Source organism: Endocarpon pusillum (genome assembly GCF_000464535.1).
Source record: "Endocarpon pusillum Z07020 unplaced genomic scaffold scaffold6858, whole genome shotgun sequence".
NCBI lineage: Eukaryota > Fungi > Ascomycota > Eurotiomycetes > Verrucariales > Verrucariaceae > Endocarpon > Endocarpon pusillum.
In genome coordinates this window covers 137,238-153,214 of record NW_006916614.1, presented here as the reverse complement: position 1 = coordinate 153,214, position 15,977 = coordinate 137,238, and the positions used below count along the sequence as shown (strand labels likewise).

Sequence of the window (15,977 nt, the reverse complement as noted above, 5' to 3'; positions counted from 1 at the left end):
CTAATGTTGTCACCTTGACTGGAAATTGCAAGGATGCACAAGCAGCTACTTGCGCTGAATACATTTCCCAGTTCTGGCCACAAGCGGGGACTCTATTGCTTGAAGCAGTCGAACGCCTGATTTTAGACCGTAGCGAAAAGCAGAGCAAGTCCCATTCCACATGGAAACGCGTAAGACTTTGCAGCTTGGAAAATTGACTACGCAAAGGCAGGGTCCTATCCGGCGATTTTTCCATTACAACGACCAGGATGCCCAGTGAAATAGGTGGAGTATATGGCGCAAAGATATGTCCAACTTCTTTCGTAGTAGTGGCTTCTGCTCAGACACAAGTGGAGATCGCAGAAAACCCTATCCTGGCTCACGGCCGCAGTTCTCAGTTCGCATTCATTGTCAATGATGGCATCCAAGATCAAATTCAGTTCGCAGGACGCCAGTCAAAGCTGGGCAGAGTTTAGCGTAACGGTAGACCCTCTAGAGCCTTGTGAGGGTGACAACATGTGCTGGCACCCTCTTTTCAAAAACATCGTTCTTGCTGTTGGATTTGCTATCTCTGAAAGAGTCCAAGGCGTGAGTCTTGAGCTTCCGACTTCGCTAATGATGACCCTTGCTGGAACCATCATGGCTGTAAAGTTCCAGGATGGCTTTATTCTCAGAGGCCTGTCAACAGCGGTGATACCCACCAGAAAATGCGAGGCTGAAGAAGCCATCCAGTGGCATCTTTTCGTGGCTGATTCTGCTGATGGGTCTACCGACTTCGAGGATCCGAAACTTGGGGCTTACGATATCGGTTATATCAAGAAGGACACGAAAATGCTAATGGCCACAAAAAAAGCATATCTTGGTTGGTGCCACAAAGCAGAGGTATTGCTTGGCACAGAAAAATACGACTATGATGGTGTTGATTGGTCCCATGAGTCTCACAGATCGCCCTTGTTAGAATCTACAGGAGGTTCGCTCGGCATTTCCATTGGAGCTAGGGGAATAATGCAAGTCTCTGGTGCTATTAATGTCGAAATTGCAAGGAATCAGCAGACGACTTATGTCAATACCCCCCAGGATTTAGATAATCGCTTGAAATTATCTATTGAGAGGCCTTGCCTACTATACGATACTTCGAATCAGCGCGCTTGGCTTGTCCCTGTCACATGTTTGCTGTTGCTTATGATGCATTTGAGACGGCGTGAGTTGACAAAGGAGAATTCTGAGCCTTCAAGCCGCCTAGACATACCGTTTTCCAAGATAGTGGGGGAGGCGGGCTACGAAGCTTACAAGGTATTGTCTGAATACTCACGGTCACAGGAGACAACGGCTCTAGGTTCGTCAGCTAAATGGACAGAGTTACTGAGTCAATTTTACATTACTATTGATGAAGCTCAGAAAGCCTTCAACGCTCAAAAAGACAAAGCTTCTCGACAAAAAACCCCACATATATGGGGATATGATCTACTGGATATTGATCCTGGAGAATCACCGTATTCGAGGAGGATTAAAAAGCAGTCAGGTGGATGGACACAGATTGCGCAGAAGATCGGCTATGTATTATTCTGCTCCGGCCTTGGAGAGGCATTGAAGCCTGACGACGATGAAAACAAACTTTGCCAGCAGTGCTTAACAGTTCCTTCGCGATCTGATCATCTTTGCGCCTACGTTCCTTGCCTTGCTTATTTTCTTAAACGGCAGGGTAAACATAGGGAAACTCAACTACTTGGCGACCCGGGGTAGCAAGGAAACCTTTACAAGGAGTGTAGCCAGCGCGGAAGGCAGAGTTGCTTCGATACTCACCCTAGGACTTACGATAGTATAATCGAGTCAGCCAAGAAGCCTCGATGAACAAGTCTACCATTGCAAACGCGGCCACCTCCACAGTAGGTGGACACCAGGGAGATGTTAATGGAGCTATCATCTTTGGTCAGAAAACCAGCAAAATAATGCCCTTTCTAGGATGTTGTGCTCAGGCAAACCCCAGTTAAGGAGGAGGGGCCAGGCGTCAGAAATGTAGAGAAGAAGTCAATCGTTGATGGCGCGAATGGGACGTTAGTGCATAGAGGTATAGGAAGGAATTTACTCAACGGAGATATGGAAGAGAACCCAGTCTCTAGAAGTACGGAGAGTAATCCACCTCCCACAGGTATGGTGAGGATTCTGCCCCACAGAGGTGCAGGGAACTCAACGAGGCGAGTCCAACCACAAACCCATGGTATGACAGAGAATAGTGCTGGCGTCAACGTCAACGCAACGCAACGGCGTCAACCTCGTTGGAAATACGGGTGAGGAGAGGTCTCGGAGCGGGAGGATGTTTTCAAACGCTGTACGGATCAGCTACTACGTGTTCTATAGAAAATGGATATCTCTGTACAATCTATCTTTTTTTATCGCAAAGATTGTTTATATATACATCAATTTTATCTATCAAAGTTGAAAAATGTAAGACTTTACCGAAACAACAGTCCCCAGTTCAGTTCTCACCTTGTTCCAAACATGCGACGTGAGAAAACTTTATCAAAATCGAACCACAAAATGCCTCAGAAGCACCACATAGGCCAGGAGTCAAAAATCCTAATGAGGAGGCTAGAGTTTCTGGGGTGTAGCGACTGGGACGCCTCAGGACGCCGTGTCACTTGGAGAGGCATATGATGTACGAACCTTCTCCAACGACAGGATGTGACCACGCTTCATCCCCGACAGAATCAACTATTTTGAACATAGTCAACTATCCACATCTTCAGGTCCGGATCACTCCATACGAAAGCCAATCGTACATATGACCAATATCTCCCAGAAGGCACACTTTGTAGCCTTCCTTGATTGGTTTATTAGGCAAGTTTGACCTCAATTTGCTTCACAATACTAGTTATTGTTTCCACTTTCCATAAAAATGTCTCCACTCAACTTACCCAATATCAAACGGCGTAGCTGATGCGCCCATCGCCGACCGCGATGACGATGTCCCCAAACTTCTTATTGGGAAGGACGCCGTTGCGACAATAAGAGACAACGCCGAGAAGAACGATGAGGAGGGTAGAGACGTTGGCGACGGCGTAGGGGAGGAAGAGGTCCCGAGGGTCGTAGCTGTACCGATTTACGGGCTCCCAGCGGACGACTTTGGTGGTGGTGTTGTAGCTGATGATACTGCTAGTCAGTTTATAGATCTATTTACGGTGGGATGAAACAGGGACAAGAAAAAGGGTGTGTGGCAGAGGCTGGCTCACGTGAGAAGCTCGTTATGGAGCAGGCTGACTGTCGTGTTGAAGCTTAGCTCCTCGATCAAAATGTCTAGGGTACGGTTTTTCGCCAAGGCTTTGTCTTGCAGTCTTTGGCTGGACAGCTGAGTGGTATTGCCAGTGGGAGACCAGCCTTTATCTCTGTTTAAATCGAAGAAGACGTCGAGATCTGAGCTACCGAGAAGGCTGGTGTGCGCGATTGGCGTATCAATGAGGCCAAACTGGGTGAGATTACCAGAATTGGATTGATTCAACTCCTCGAACCAACTGAAGGCGCCAACCAACTGATCGGTTAGAGCCCACATAAATGCCGAGTATGAGTGTCGGGACATACCGGAGACGGGGTCTGGTCTCCCGGTGGGGAAGTGCACTTCTTCTAGAACCTCGTACGAATGTGTGACGTTTTGGAAAGCGCCATCCCATTCTAGCGTAAGATCGTAAGTAGCGTTATAGAGCTGACACACCTGGTAGTGTCGCTCTTTGATGCGATTACCCTCCAAACCGATAGCATATCTTAAAAATGTTATCCACAACTGATTTGTGGGATTGGAAGGGGCCTGCAACCGGGGTTTTGAGAGTGCTATCAAACCCCCTACGGCGTCGAATGCAGGAACAAAGGCATAATACACGTTATCCGTTTCATTGGCTGTCCCGTGGGGACTTGTCATTTTGTCTTGGAGCTGGCTATCTATGCGTGATGCAACTGACGAGTCCGCTTCGTCACATTGAACAATTGGACCGTAAAATTGAATCGAGTATGTTGAATGTCTGTATGGTGCCTTTATTGGGAGGATTTCGCCGAGAGAAGCCGTGGACGTAGAGATTAGGGTAAGAATAGTCCTTGGTCGAGCGAAAACTCCGCTGTTGTTGTCGCTTACTTGGGTTTTATTAATAGGTGGGGAATACGCGAACACGGAACTGGTACTGCCATTGGCAATGGCCAGATTTGGCACTGGCTGCTCAAGTTCGACGATTTTCGTGCTGGGAGTGATGAACAGGGTGGCTGGTGTGAAGAAAGAAGGAAGTGTGAGGCACCTCCCTACTTGTAAGTAAAACTTCATTCACCCGATCAGATGATATCGACTTTACCAGGCAAATAGTGCTATCGCAGATCCCAACTTAAACTTCCTGAGCATTTCAATATTCAGCAAAGAAAAGACGGAGGTGTCGGCGCCAAAAGCTGCATTAAGGCCTTTGACAGTCATCTCCATGTCGCTGACTGAACTCCATAAAATTTGAGTGTACGCGATCCACACACTTGCGGTAAGGGCTATTTGAGTCAAGAATGCAAATGCAGTGCCGAATCTGTGCTGCGAAAGTGGTCAATTAGTTAACTATCCTGGAAGGAGTTGCCCTCCCCTCTGCGAAAGCGATGATTTAAGGGGGAGAGATAGGCTGCTCGCCTTATGTTACGCTCTTGGTTGGATGAATCGGCCACGATAACACCATCGAGCAGATGATAAAAAATGCAATGTCCGATGCTCGTGCCCGAACCAATTACGAAAGAAGTCAGCAACGAAAGCGGGGACTTCCACCGGTGAATTCTATGACGATCCCCCAGGCCGTCACCTATCCACCGTGACAATCCGCTGCGCTGGGTGGTATCTCGTTCGGTGGGCGGCTGAAGGCCGGCCGTGTTTGTGACTCCGACCATGTTTGCATTCGAGGCTCGCAGGTTTATGCTGAAAGATCTGACTGCTCCAAACGCATGATACGAATGATGAAGGAATATCACAGCAATAGCAAATAGACTGCTCCATCGGGATGAGAAAACTGATACTCGGTGGGAAATTCTCCAGTTAGTTGGCAGCCTGATACGATGGCTACTCAATTCAGACCCTGGCCAGAAACAACGCCCCAACCCGGCTACCCTTTCAGAAAAGAGACTAATGCAAGGAGAATCCATAGGCTGTCTCATGATGGTTATTTTCACATGTGTTCCAGGGAGTCCTGCATCAAAACTTCTTTTTTCAGTGTACTGTTAGTAAGCTGTGGGGGCGCAGACATGGTCAGAGGGGCGGATGGCTGAAGCTCAACTGACACAGGCCTGTGAGCAAGGTCAAATGGTCGAAAGAAGGCCCTACCTATACTACCGAAAGGTGACTTCGAGAGCATTGATTTGGCTGGTCGGAGTGCCTTCCTAGGACCGACAGAGCCAATCAAACCACATCAGCTGCGATAAAAGGTGGACGACCACGTAATCAGAACATTGTGAATAAATCAGATTTGGTGGGCGTGTGCATCGGTGCTCTACATGTTTTAACGTCATGATAGAAATCACTCTTCGGCGGCACTGTTGAGAGAGGCGCTGTAGGCTTATAACCTGATGAAGTGGATGAGTAGAACTCCATCTACCTGCGCTAATGCTACAGCGCAGAGTGCGGTCACGTGATGCTAAGGATTTGGCTGTACATGTACGGCTAATTCTAACACCAGATGGTGGATAATAAGGTTCTCTTGGCACCCGCTCTGTAGACCAATCAAAAAAGATCGAATTTTACGACAGAGTGGTGGATAGCACAATCAGACTAAGAACTTGGGACCGACCTTCAAACCCCGGGCTACTCTGCGGGCTGCTCCTCCTGGGCATGCGGAACTGCAACTGAGTTGTCGTTGGATCCGTAGCCCGCTCTTTAGAGGCATCTAGCCAAGTCAGTTTCGACATTTCCCACTTCATCTGACTTTCCCGACCGTGACTCGCCCGACGTCGCCTGCGGCGAAGGGATCTTTTGTCCGGCAAATCCACCGCGTCGACTTGATTTGCCTCGTCAAATCCAATGCAATGCGTGCCCGGATTGAGCTGGGATTTATATACTCCAAATTGGTACGAGTGGTGTTTGAGTCTGAGCGCGGCTTCCATCTGCCAACGCTCATATACATAGCCCGGCGCGTCGTTGCGTTTGCGCCACGACAGCTCGAAAGCGTCAGACCGTAGGAGACTGCTAGCGTAGCACCATGAAATCAGGTCCGCAATCGCGCTGTAATTGCGGGGCAGGTGACGTTTCAGACCATTCTGGCATACTTCGAAGGGGATGAGGATGATGTATGATCCTAGATAGATCAAAGAGACGATAAGTAGGGGAATTGACACGTAGACGGTACGATGATCTTTTCCATCCACTACCGTGACCATGCCGGGTATAATGATTGGCAGTAACCGTTGAAGCAGGGATATTGCAGAGACTCTGGCGACCTTCCAGTGCTTGTTGGTGAAGGCTGTATATGTGGCAATACCTGGAGGAAGACAGGTGTAGTCCAGTAAGATGTTTTCCGTTGCAGGCTTTGGGTTGTCACGCATGCCGATGAACGGTTGAGTAGCTCGGCAGAACACGTCGGCGTCTTCCCAGAACCAGGTGTACAGACCGACAACGAATGCCGGCAAGAATTGAAACAAGAATAATGTAACGCCGTATGGTAAGGATACATCTATTCCAGAAGCCATATTGGTTATGGCGGCTGCGAGGAGTAGGCAAAATAACACCAACGCCACTGTCGTCCAAATAACCATCATTGAGCGCTCCATGTTGTAATAACAGGAGCGATAGCTGGCTTTCGACACCTCTTGCATGGATACTGAAATCACGTCTTTAGTACAAAAGACATTGACGACAAGGAGCAGAGGCACCTACAAGTAGCTGTTGTCCCCGCATTGCTGCTTTCCGCTTTCAAGGCCGAAAGACGAGATTGCGCCGAGTCAGCTGGATTGGGCTCAGAGGCGGTGGAAATGGGAGCAGGGGCTGGACCAGGAGCATTTCTCTGCACAGAACCTAGAAAACTTTGTAAACCTCGCGATCAGACAACACACCAAGTCATGAGCTTACCATGAAGGTCATGTTCAATCACTCCAAAACCATGCCAGATCCCAAGTGAACCCCGATCCCAATACTTCAATCGAAAATCATTACGCCGGAAACGCTCGTGTAGGCTATCGCGGGAAATAGCCCCTGTCCCATCAAACTTTGCAAGAAAATTCGAATGATGAAAGAGCACTAGATGGTCAGCAATTGACACAGGATCCCAAAGTAGGCCGGTCGTAACAGCTCTTAAATGCCACATCAGGGCTACCAGGCCCACTATCAGCAAGAAATAAATTGAAATAAGGGCATACAGAGCCCAAAAAGTGACAGCCGCCTCCCAGTAGTCGTCGTAATTAGTTGTATTGAGCAATACAGCTTTGAAGGCTAAGACAGCATTTGATAAAACCCACAGAATATATGTGAAGGTCAAGAGTCCGTTTCTATTTCGTATCATATTGAAAATTTCAGGGACCGGAAAATACTCCGCGAGAATTGTCCGATGTGCTGAGTTCTGCCAATTATAGACCGTAGGATCGTCTGAAGCACTCGCAATAAACGGCTCAATCCTGCTGACTGTTAAGACGATGGTACGCCATAAAGAAGCGGTAATTGTGCCTATTATCGGTGGTAGGATTCGAATAGTGAAATATCCATATTGACTGCTGAACGAAACATTGTGGACAAAAATAAGAGTAATAAGTAGACCCAGGACGATGAGATAAAATGTAAGTACGCATAGCATGCAACGAAAGCTGAGCATAATCGGCTTGTATTTGAGCTCTGGATAGCCCTTAGGAACAGATACGGGTCTAAAAACGTAGTCTGAACCTAAACGCAATTCAGTGATGCTCCCGTTCTTGCGTTGAATGACTAACGTTGCTGATCTTCTGCCATAATTACTCCAGGAAGACCTGCAGAAGAGGTCCCCGAGGTTTCTAGGGGCTGGTCGTTGGTCATAGTTCAAAGAGAGTAACGTTGAAGCATAAATGATCAGTGAGCTGAAAGACGGTTCATCGAGGTATAAGGAACGCGCAGGTAGCCCAGGTCGCAAACCTCCTAGATATGCAACCTCTTCGACCAAGCTGACAAAAGGCCAAAGACCTAACTTAGTTTTCCGTGGGTTGGGCACTGCCACCCCAACAGGTACGGGGTTTCTTGAAGCAATTGCGCATCGTAAGCCTTGTGGCGTTCTGCTTGGATTGTGAAGCAGAGGATGAGGCACATCGAATTCCTGTGAGTGCTATCGATGGTGAGAGTAGCATTTGGTCCATCTTTCTGCTGGCACAATGTGATTGGAAGTTTTCGGTGGCTGGGAGACTGGGAGCGCCGCGCGTAATTGGGGACAGCAAGGCGTTTGGAGTTAGGTGGCTTGCATTGGCATTCGTATCTGACAATGGAAATAATGAGAACTACTCCGTATGGCTTGGGATACCTGGCATTCAAGGTGGCTGAGCTCGAGGCTGCAGGTTTGGTCAAAAACTGAGTCATCACAAGTCCGCACTGGCGTTCAGTGAGCTGAACGGGAGCGCACTTGAGTACCACACATACCACATTGGGCTAGAAATACCGAACATCTTGAGCTGCAACCCCGTGCTTACAGAGTGAACAGCCCGAAATCATCAGGCTGTGATGATCCGGTTATGTCGAAAGGGGAATTCCAACCCCATGGCTGGACTTGGATCTCATATCTAGAGTTACAAGGCTCTGTGGTTCAAGCACCTCTCCCACAGACCGGAGGACCTTGTGATAAGTGCCGGTAAGGCAGTTGGGATCTGGCAATTTGGAGGGGCATACAGCTGGCACGGGGCGAGAAGTTCAAACATAATAGTAATCAGACCATTTCTCCCAAGAAGAAGCTACATCTCCAAAATTAGTTTGTCACAAATTTGCGGCTGCCCTAAGCGGCTCCCAGGGGAGGAAGGAAACTGCATGATTCAGTAGGCGGTTTGGTACGTAGCCTAGTTAATCAGTGTGGCTCAGGAATCGATCGAAAATCTAGAACTGGCTGGGCGCTATACCCGATCCTTTCGCCCAGAGGCTTAGTTGTTTCCTGAATTCTCCCTCCCGACTGCCTGTCCTATCTTCTCAGTCCCAAGATCAATTTCCAGGGTAGACACGCCTCTTCCTCCGCTCTAGATCAATAATGGACAGATGCTAGATCAGGCATATAATACCTGTACAAAACATCATAAGCTAGAGCTCGTCGAATGGATTGTATCTGGGAGTGGCTTGGTCAAGCATCAATACATCGAGAGACTCACTGCTTCAAGCTTGATACTCATGAGTAGCGCATATTGCAGCGTTCGGATCCTGACTTTGTATTGCTATGGTACATAGATCCTCGCTTTTCCCCGTTCACTGATCGCATTCCGGCGGGGCAAAAGGAGAGCAATATCAGCGATGTTGATGCTGAGCTATTACGCCCAACTCGTGGCAGATGAAAATATTGCCCAACTTCACAACGCATTGAGAGGGATTTTCGAGACGAAGAGGCGTCTGCCAATTTTCTGACGTGGGAACGACTGTGAACCTAAAACGTCATTTAAACTTGTTCATCAAGCCAGTTCTAATCTTCTACTGCCGGCTTGCATCCTTTGCGTAATCTTGTTTTACCCCACTCACGTTGTGTTAATGTGCAATCCAGAATGGGCTCCTCAAGCGAAGCGGAAGCATTTCTAAGACACAATTTCACCCACGTCGTCATCGGAGGGGTTACAGCCGGACTCGTTGTTGCAGCTCGTCTGTCAGAGAACCCCGCACTGACCGTGGGTATCATCGAAGCAGGCCCCGTCGCTATTGACGAACCAGCAATCAATATTCCCGGCCGCCTGAGCGAAACACTTTTCACGAAGTACGACTGGCAATTTGAGATAACACCGCAACCTGGGCTCAACGGCAGGAAACTCCCATGGAACCGGGGCAAAGTTCTAGGAGGCTCGAGCGCGCTAAACTTGCTGCTGTGGACCCGGGGCAGTAGGGAGGATTATGATGCTTGGGAGCAGTTAGGCAACGAGGGATGGGGCTGGGATGGTATACTGTCAGTGCTATCTCCCTCCGCTTTGCTTTTTTGGGGCACGTGTCTTCGTACACCGACCCTTTTCACAATAATTCCTTCATCCTCGTATTTCAGTAGCTTTTCAATGAGTGAAATGGCTTGCTGCCATACCTTTGGGTGGTTACTTCAAATAAGCTGACCAGTAATGTAGCCCCTTCTTCAAGAAAAGTGAATGTTTCCATGCTCCAAACAAGGAGTTCCAATCCCAGCACCAAGCGTACTGTGACCCCGACGCTCACGGCATTGATGGACCCCTCCATATCATCTACCCCCAAGAGTATGTAGCCTCACATCAATACTGGCACGCCACTCTGAACAAGCTCGGCGTGGAGACAAATCGTAGCCACGCGTCAGGGGAGAATGTTGGTTGTTGGACGTCACTTACCGGCATCGACCCGAATTCTCAGAGAAGATGTTATTCGGCGACTGCATACTACATGCCCGCTGCGAAGAGAGACAATCTCGTTCTGCTCTCCGAAGCCACTGTTCGAGAGATACTTCTGGAGAAGGACGATGACGACTGGATTGCAAAAGGTGTACGATTTGAACACAAGGGTAGTGAATATACTATTCGAGTAAGTGGCGAGATCGTCCTCAGTGCAGGAAGTGTGCAATCACCTCAGCTACTTGAACTATCTGGTATCGGCAACCCGGAGATACTCATAGCAGCGGGAATCGATGTCAAGATTGAAAACCCAAATGTGGGTGAAAATCTCCAAGAACACATGTGTAAGATTCAGGGCTTACCTGGCCTATTCATGGGATCGTCCTCTGACGAGACCTGCAGTAACGATGATGGTGTACGAGATCGATCCCTCAATAACCACCCCTGAAGCGCTCCGTAATGATTCAGCTCTCGCCAAAGCTGCTGACGAAGAATATATAGCCACCAAAACGGGTCCTCGAACCGCGGTCGGCAACTCAGCAGCTTATCTACCGTTCTCGCATTACATGTCAGCCTCAGATATCTCTGCTCTTGTCTCGAAACTCGCAGCCGCCTATCCCAACACCAGGCACCCACGGGAGCAGATACTCGTGCAACGCTTTGCCTCTGGAGACGGAGAGGCAGGCAAGATGGAGTTTCTTTTGGACGTTAGCAATTACAGCCCTTTTTTTGAGTCTCAGCCCAACAAGCGCTATGGAACCATGATGCAAATGCTCCAGTACCCGTTCTCGGTTGGCTCGATTCACATCCCGCCCGCCCCTTCTCGAGGACACCACACCACATCTGCTGATCAACCTGTCATCGACCCGAAGTATTATGCCGGGCCTGGCGGACACATCGACTTTCTCAGCATGGTTGCAGGACAGAGATTTGGGCACAGAATCTGCTCGACGCCGCCATTGGCGGACATTATCGTGGGGCGCGTTTTCCCACCGGCGCCGTCCAGCGAGAACGGCGACTCCGACGAGGATTTGTCGGACTGGGTCCGGAACACCACTATCACCGACTGGCATCCTGTAGGCACTTGTGCAATGGGTGGTAGTGGAGGGAAGGCTAACGGAGTGGTGGATAGCCGGCTGAGGGTGTATGGAGTCAAAGGCTTGAGAGTCGTAGATGCAAGCATCATGCCGTTGCAGATCAGTGCGCATCTGCAGGCGACCGTTTATGCTATTGGAGAGAAGGGCGCCAGTATGATTATGGAGGATTGGGAGGATTCGAAGGCATAAAGGGCTAACAATGCTGACGTTCTCTCTTCTTATGCCCCAGCGAGGTTGATTCAAAACTGGCAAATACATCATCTTAAACATATCTAGAACTGAGTACATTGAAGTCTTTCACCTTATGGTCATCATCCACTCTTTCTAAAATTGTGTGATAACGGGAAAGGGACTCTCGAACTGGCAGCACTCCATAGACGTTAAAAGATTACGCAGCACGGAGTTAAGCTTCAAAAGTTTTTAGCCCACAGATACTCTATAAGCTACTAGCATACTTTAGCTCAAAACAGTCTCCAAGGATCACTAATCATATAAAGGAGAGGTACTTACGGAGTAAGATAACTGTATTAGTCCCTGAACTGCGGGTTACTCTTCATTTTTAGAGCATCATCCAAAATTTTACCTTAGTTTCAAGGGGGGAATATCATTAAGCTGCAGCCAAAAACGCCTAAATTTTCTAGACTCTCTATAGAGCTAGCTCTATGGGTTAGACCCGATATGGCTAATTTTGACAACCACAGTTTAGTGTCAGTCAACTACTTCTGAACCACGATTTTGTACTCTGTTAAAGATTCAAGTGATGATGATCTTCTCATTAAGTTAGATAGAAAGCAGTGTGACAGCATTAAGAGGATCTTCGACTCCTGTCCAGATTCCACGCGGGCATAGGTTGAGATTGCAATTCCTACATGCTTAGGACGCAACACCTTCACTACGTCTCTTTGATATTAAAATGGAGAAGACTGATTTGCTGCGCGAGCCGATTTGTACCTGCATTAGCGTGAACCTACTACGTGCATCCAGTTTGCCGGGTCTTGAAGGTTCATTGGCCCCCAAGGTCAAGAACGCTAGCATTGGGTTCGCTTGTCGAGCCAGTGAAAGACGAGCATCTAGTTACCCAATGCGTTCATTGCAATTGCGGGAAATGAGCATGGTGTATTTTTGGACGCTTTTTACAATTGACAGTCATGCGCGACACTTTTCACCAAGCAAGCTGCACCAGCAGAGTCATATGGCCCCCCTTGCTGATCAAGTAGAAATAGGAAGGTGTAATCACCAAGTGCCCCTTGCGTCCGCACGGCTGCACCGGAGTCATGAGTATTAAAGGCCTCGACCTCATCTCTACCCATTGCACTATTGAGATCAATTGCCTCGCGACCTTCAGGATTCAGATTTTATCAATCACCAGCTCCTGCCTGTCAGAGATCAATCGCTTAGACCTCTAAAGGAGCTTCCGCGAACCCCAACTCAATATGTACACGATGAACAGAGTCACCATCTTTCTCTCCGCCATCACCCTCCTTACCCCCTTCACAAGTGCGAACCCTCTTCCGCGCGCCATCCCCATTCCCCTGGTACCCGCTGACCCTCCCAAACCCGCCAACGGCGACGGCATCGGTCCCTACGCCTCGCAAGATCCAGGCATGAGCGATCGCCTTTCCAAAGCGAAATTCTACACCGTCGCCGTCGCGGCGGGTGAGCTGGGCCTCACCAACGCCGAGCGTGGCATGCGACACTACCTCGGAAACTCCGGCGACGATCTGAACGTGACGCCAGAATCCATGATGAGCGGCCTGCCCCAGTTGCGGACTGCGGTCAAGGCCCTCGCGCAGAACGAGGCCGTTGCCGCCTACAAGAAGATATCCGGTGCGAGCGGGGAGAGGGCGTTTTCGAGCTCCTGGAATAACTTCTATGCCTCGAAAGATCAGAGCTGGGATTGGTATTTTGCCATCGGTGGGTTCTCGTACAGTGTTACCGGGGTGGTGACGAAGAAAAGTGGCGGTGGTTCGCTGAAGTATCGTGTGCATATTTTCGATCGGTACAATTGGGATGCGGGCAAGTCTGTGGATATTGGACCCTTTCACTTCGAGGATAGGGAGCTAGGAAATCTGCATCTGAAGGGGTTGGCGAGGGAGTACACGGTTCGTGGATCGGGTGGCGTGAATGAGGTGGAAAAGTTCACTCCGACGACCGTTATTCCGCCGCCTAGTACTGGAGGACGGAGCTAAATCGTATCTTGTGTATTGATGGGGTTAAACCATGTAACAAGCCCATATACCTACCGACTAGACCCATCGAGCCAATCCCAGGAAGCCCTCAGTCTCTCTTTGGCTGTAGTGTTAAGCAAGCATGCTCAGGGTAATTGCGGATCTGTCCATACGACTTTGTCAAGTGACCTGCTAAGTCTTCGGACATCTAATCCTGACTTTATCACCCTGTCCTTTCTCGAGCCAACCTCAATTTCCCTTTCTATCTGCTATTGAAGATTCCATTGAAAACCAAGTCATTCCATCCCCAGAAGCTAGGATTGATATATCTGCTATGTCCTCGACATCCATGTTACCAGAAACGATAGGGAGCGATGCAGAACCAGTCCCCTGCATTGAGAAGCATCCAGGTCACTGACAGCAATAAAAACATAGTAAGAGAACCTGTACGCACGCAGTAATGCTAAGAACACCACTTGAAACGAGGCCGCCAATGCTTTGCAATTGAAGACTTTTCCATGGACTGCGGAGAAGCATAGATGCAGCTGGTGAGAGGCTTTGTATCTGTCAATCAATATCCTTCCAAGCAGACGCGAGCATGGAGTATTGGCCGCCGGCCCCGGCCCAAGACAATTTCTTGTCGTCGATTGCGGAGCACTGAATCAAGGTTGCGAAGGAGATGTCATCATCATCTCCCTGCCCACACTGGTAATTAGCATTAAAGCCCCAGGAGTATGCCTTTCCATCTGAAGTGATGGCAATATTGTGGTCAGAGCCGGCGGCAGCGTAGACACAACCCAAAAGAGCAAGAGAGGTTGGTTGAAGCAGAACGCGTGGTCTTCCGTGGGCGGATAGCACTTTGTTGGGATCGTCAAGCGGGAGTTTCTGGATATCCAAACCCATTTGTGCACCATCAATACGTCCCCAAACGAGGCATTCGCCATCATGGGTGACGGCAACAGAATGATGAAGTCCACCCTCGATCATCTTTATATGCTTTCCAACAAAAGATGGGACCTTCCGTGGCGGGATGACAATGCTACCTCCCAGACCCACACCCTTGGTGACTCCGGTTTGACCGTAGTTGTTGGATCCCCAGGCCCATGTGTTGCCATTCGAATCGATGGCAAAGGCGTGGTCGGCTCCAGTATGGATGGAGGCAATACGGCTTCTAGGTATGGCTACACGAGTGGGAACAAGAGCCCTGATGCGACGACGCTCGACGAGGCGGCGGCCGAGTTGGCCTTGCTCGCCATTACCCCAGGAAAACACTTTTCCCTCTGCGTCAAGTGCGAGGCAAAAGTCATTGCCAACACTGAGCTGAACGATTCTTTTGAGGCCTGGAATAAGCATGGGCTCGCGTTGAACTTCAATAACCTCGTCATCGGGTTCAAGTAGAATCCGAAAACGCCTTTGCTATCCTGCAGGGAGCTGTTAGCTTAAGTAAAGTGGAAGTTGATAATAGCGAGGCATACGCGAAATGTGCCCCAACCATAGACAAAACCGCCTCAGTCAAAACACAAGTGGTGCTGTCGCCCGCCGCCACCTGCACAAATCTGGTGGCTGCAGAGAATCTGTCGGCAGGGATAGCGGCTGGATTCGACTCGAGTGGGTTCAAGTCAGGCTCGCTTTCATCCGAATCCGAGTCTCCTTCGCCGTTAACTTCTCGCATTGGGGCCTCCCAGGTGGTATCACGTCCCAGAGCGCTTAGATCATTCACCCCCCAGGTCAGGACTTTGTGGTCATGAGTCAGGGCGGCGGCATGCATCCCACCCGCGGCTAGGTTGACCACCCCAGCTGACTTCGGGTCAAGCAAGTGGTTGCGACGCGGTCTCTTCACCTCGATAGCATTCTTAGTTCCTAGGCCAAGCTCGCCAGCGCTGCCATCTCCAAACACAAATACTTCGAGTCTAGTGGGAATGGCGTTCAGCAAGGTTGTTGGGGTAGACGATGTTCCGCCTCTGGCACTTGTCTTCAAGGGTGGTTTAGCAACGTTTGCAGATGCTTTAACGCGCTTTGACAGGGGACTCGTGTCATCTTCCAGACTTCGCTTTTTCGAGGTCTTGGTCCTCTGTGTCGTTGCTGGAGTTCGTCGTACAGCCATATGAACAGTTCGGTGTGAATTACTCCCTCTCTTTCTAGAGCAGACAGGGAGTCGAAGAACAGCAAGGAGTGCATGAGTATGTAGGCGACAGACGCATTGACGGTAAGAAGCCGACAGAGGAACAACATACGCGTGTTTCGAGATGCAATA

The 15,977-nt window shown here is 49.3% G+C and overlaps 6 protein-coding genes across 6 annotated transcripts; 3 read left to right on the top strand and 3 right to left on the bottom strand.

Annotated features, from left to right (window-relative positions):
• Positions 1-396: 396 nt before the first annotated feature.
• On the top strand, positions 397-1,722 carry EPUS_06276 (uncharacterized protein; the record flags this gene model as incomplete). The annotated part of the gene is made up of 1 exon (XM_007807378.1): positions 397-1,722. The coding sequence occupies one exon, from the start codon at positions 397-399 to the stop codon at positions 1,720-1,722; it is 1,326 nt and encodes a 441-aa protein (XP_007805569.1).
• Positions 1,723-2,900: 1,178 nt separating this feature from the next.
• On the bottom strand, positions 2,901-3,889 carry EPUS_06275 (uncharacterized protein; the record flags this gene model as incomplete). The annotated part of the gene is made up of 2 exons (XM_007807377.1): positions 2,901-3,120; positions 3,210-3,889. The coding sequence occupies 2 exons, from the start codon at positions 3,887-3,889 to the stop codon at positions 2,901-2,903; spliced, it is 900 nt and encodes a 299-aa protein (XP_007805568.1).
• Positions 3,890-5,718: 1,829 nt separating this feature from the next.
• On the bottom strand, positions 5,719-7,975 carry EPUS_06274 (uncharacterized protein; the record flags this gene model as incomplete). Its single annotated transcript, XM_007807376.1, has 4 exons — positions 5,719-6,794; positions 6,851-6,988; positions 7,043-7,846; positions 7,894-7,975. 4 exons carry the CDS (start codon positions 7,973-7,975, stop codon positions 5,719-5,721), a joined length of 2,100 nt encoding a protein of 699 aa, XP_007805567.1.
• Positions 7,976-9,663: 1,688 nt separating this feature from the next.
• EPUS_06273 (uncharacterized protein) lies at positions 9,664-11,744 on the top strand (the record flags this gene model as incomplete). Its single annotated transcript, XM_007807375.1, has 3 exons — positions 9,664-10,055; positions 10,225-10,802; positions 10,861-11,744. 3 exons carry the CDS (start codon positions 9,664-9,666, stop codon positions 11,742-11,744), a joined length of 1,854 nt encoding a protein of 617 aa, XP_007805566.1.
• A 1,244-nt stretch (positions 11,745-12,988) lies between these two features.
• Positions 12,989-13,744, top strand: EPUS_06272 (uncharacterized protein; the record flags this gene model as incomplete). The annotated part of the gene is made up of 1 exon (XM_007807374.1): positions 12,989-13,744. The coding sequence occupies one exon, from the start codon at positions 12,989-12,991 to the stop codon at positions 13,742-13,744; it is 756 nt and encodes a 251-aa protein (XP_007805565.1).
• Positions 13,745-14,290: 546 nt separating this feature from the next.
• Positions 14,291-15,827, bottom strand: EPUS_06271 (uncharacterized protein; the record flags this gene model as incomplete). Its single annotated transcript, XM_007807373.1, has 2 exons — positions 14,291-15,134; positions 15,199-15,827. 2 exons carry the CDS (start codon positions 15,825-15,827, stop codon positions 14,291-14,293), a joined length of 1,473 nt encoding a protein of 490 aa, XP_007805564.1.
• Positions 15,828-15,977: the final 150 nt, after the last annotated feature.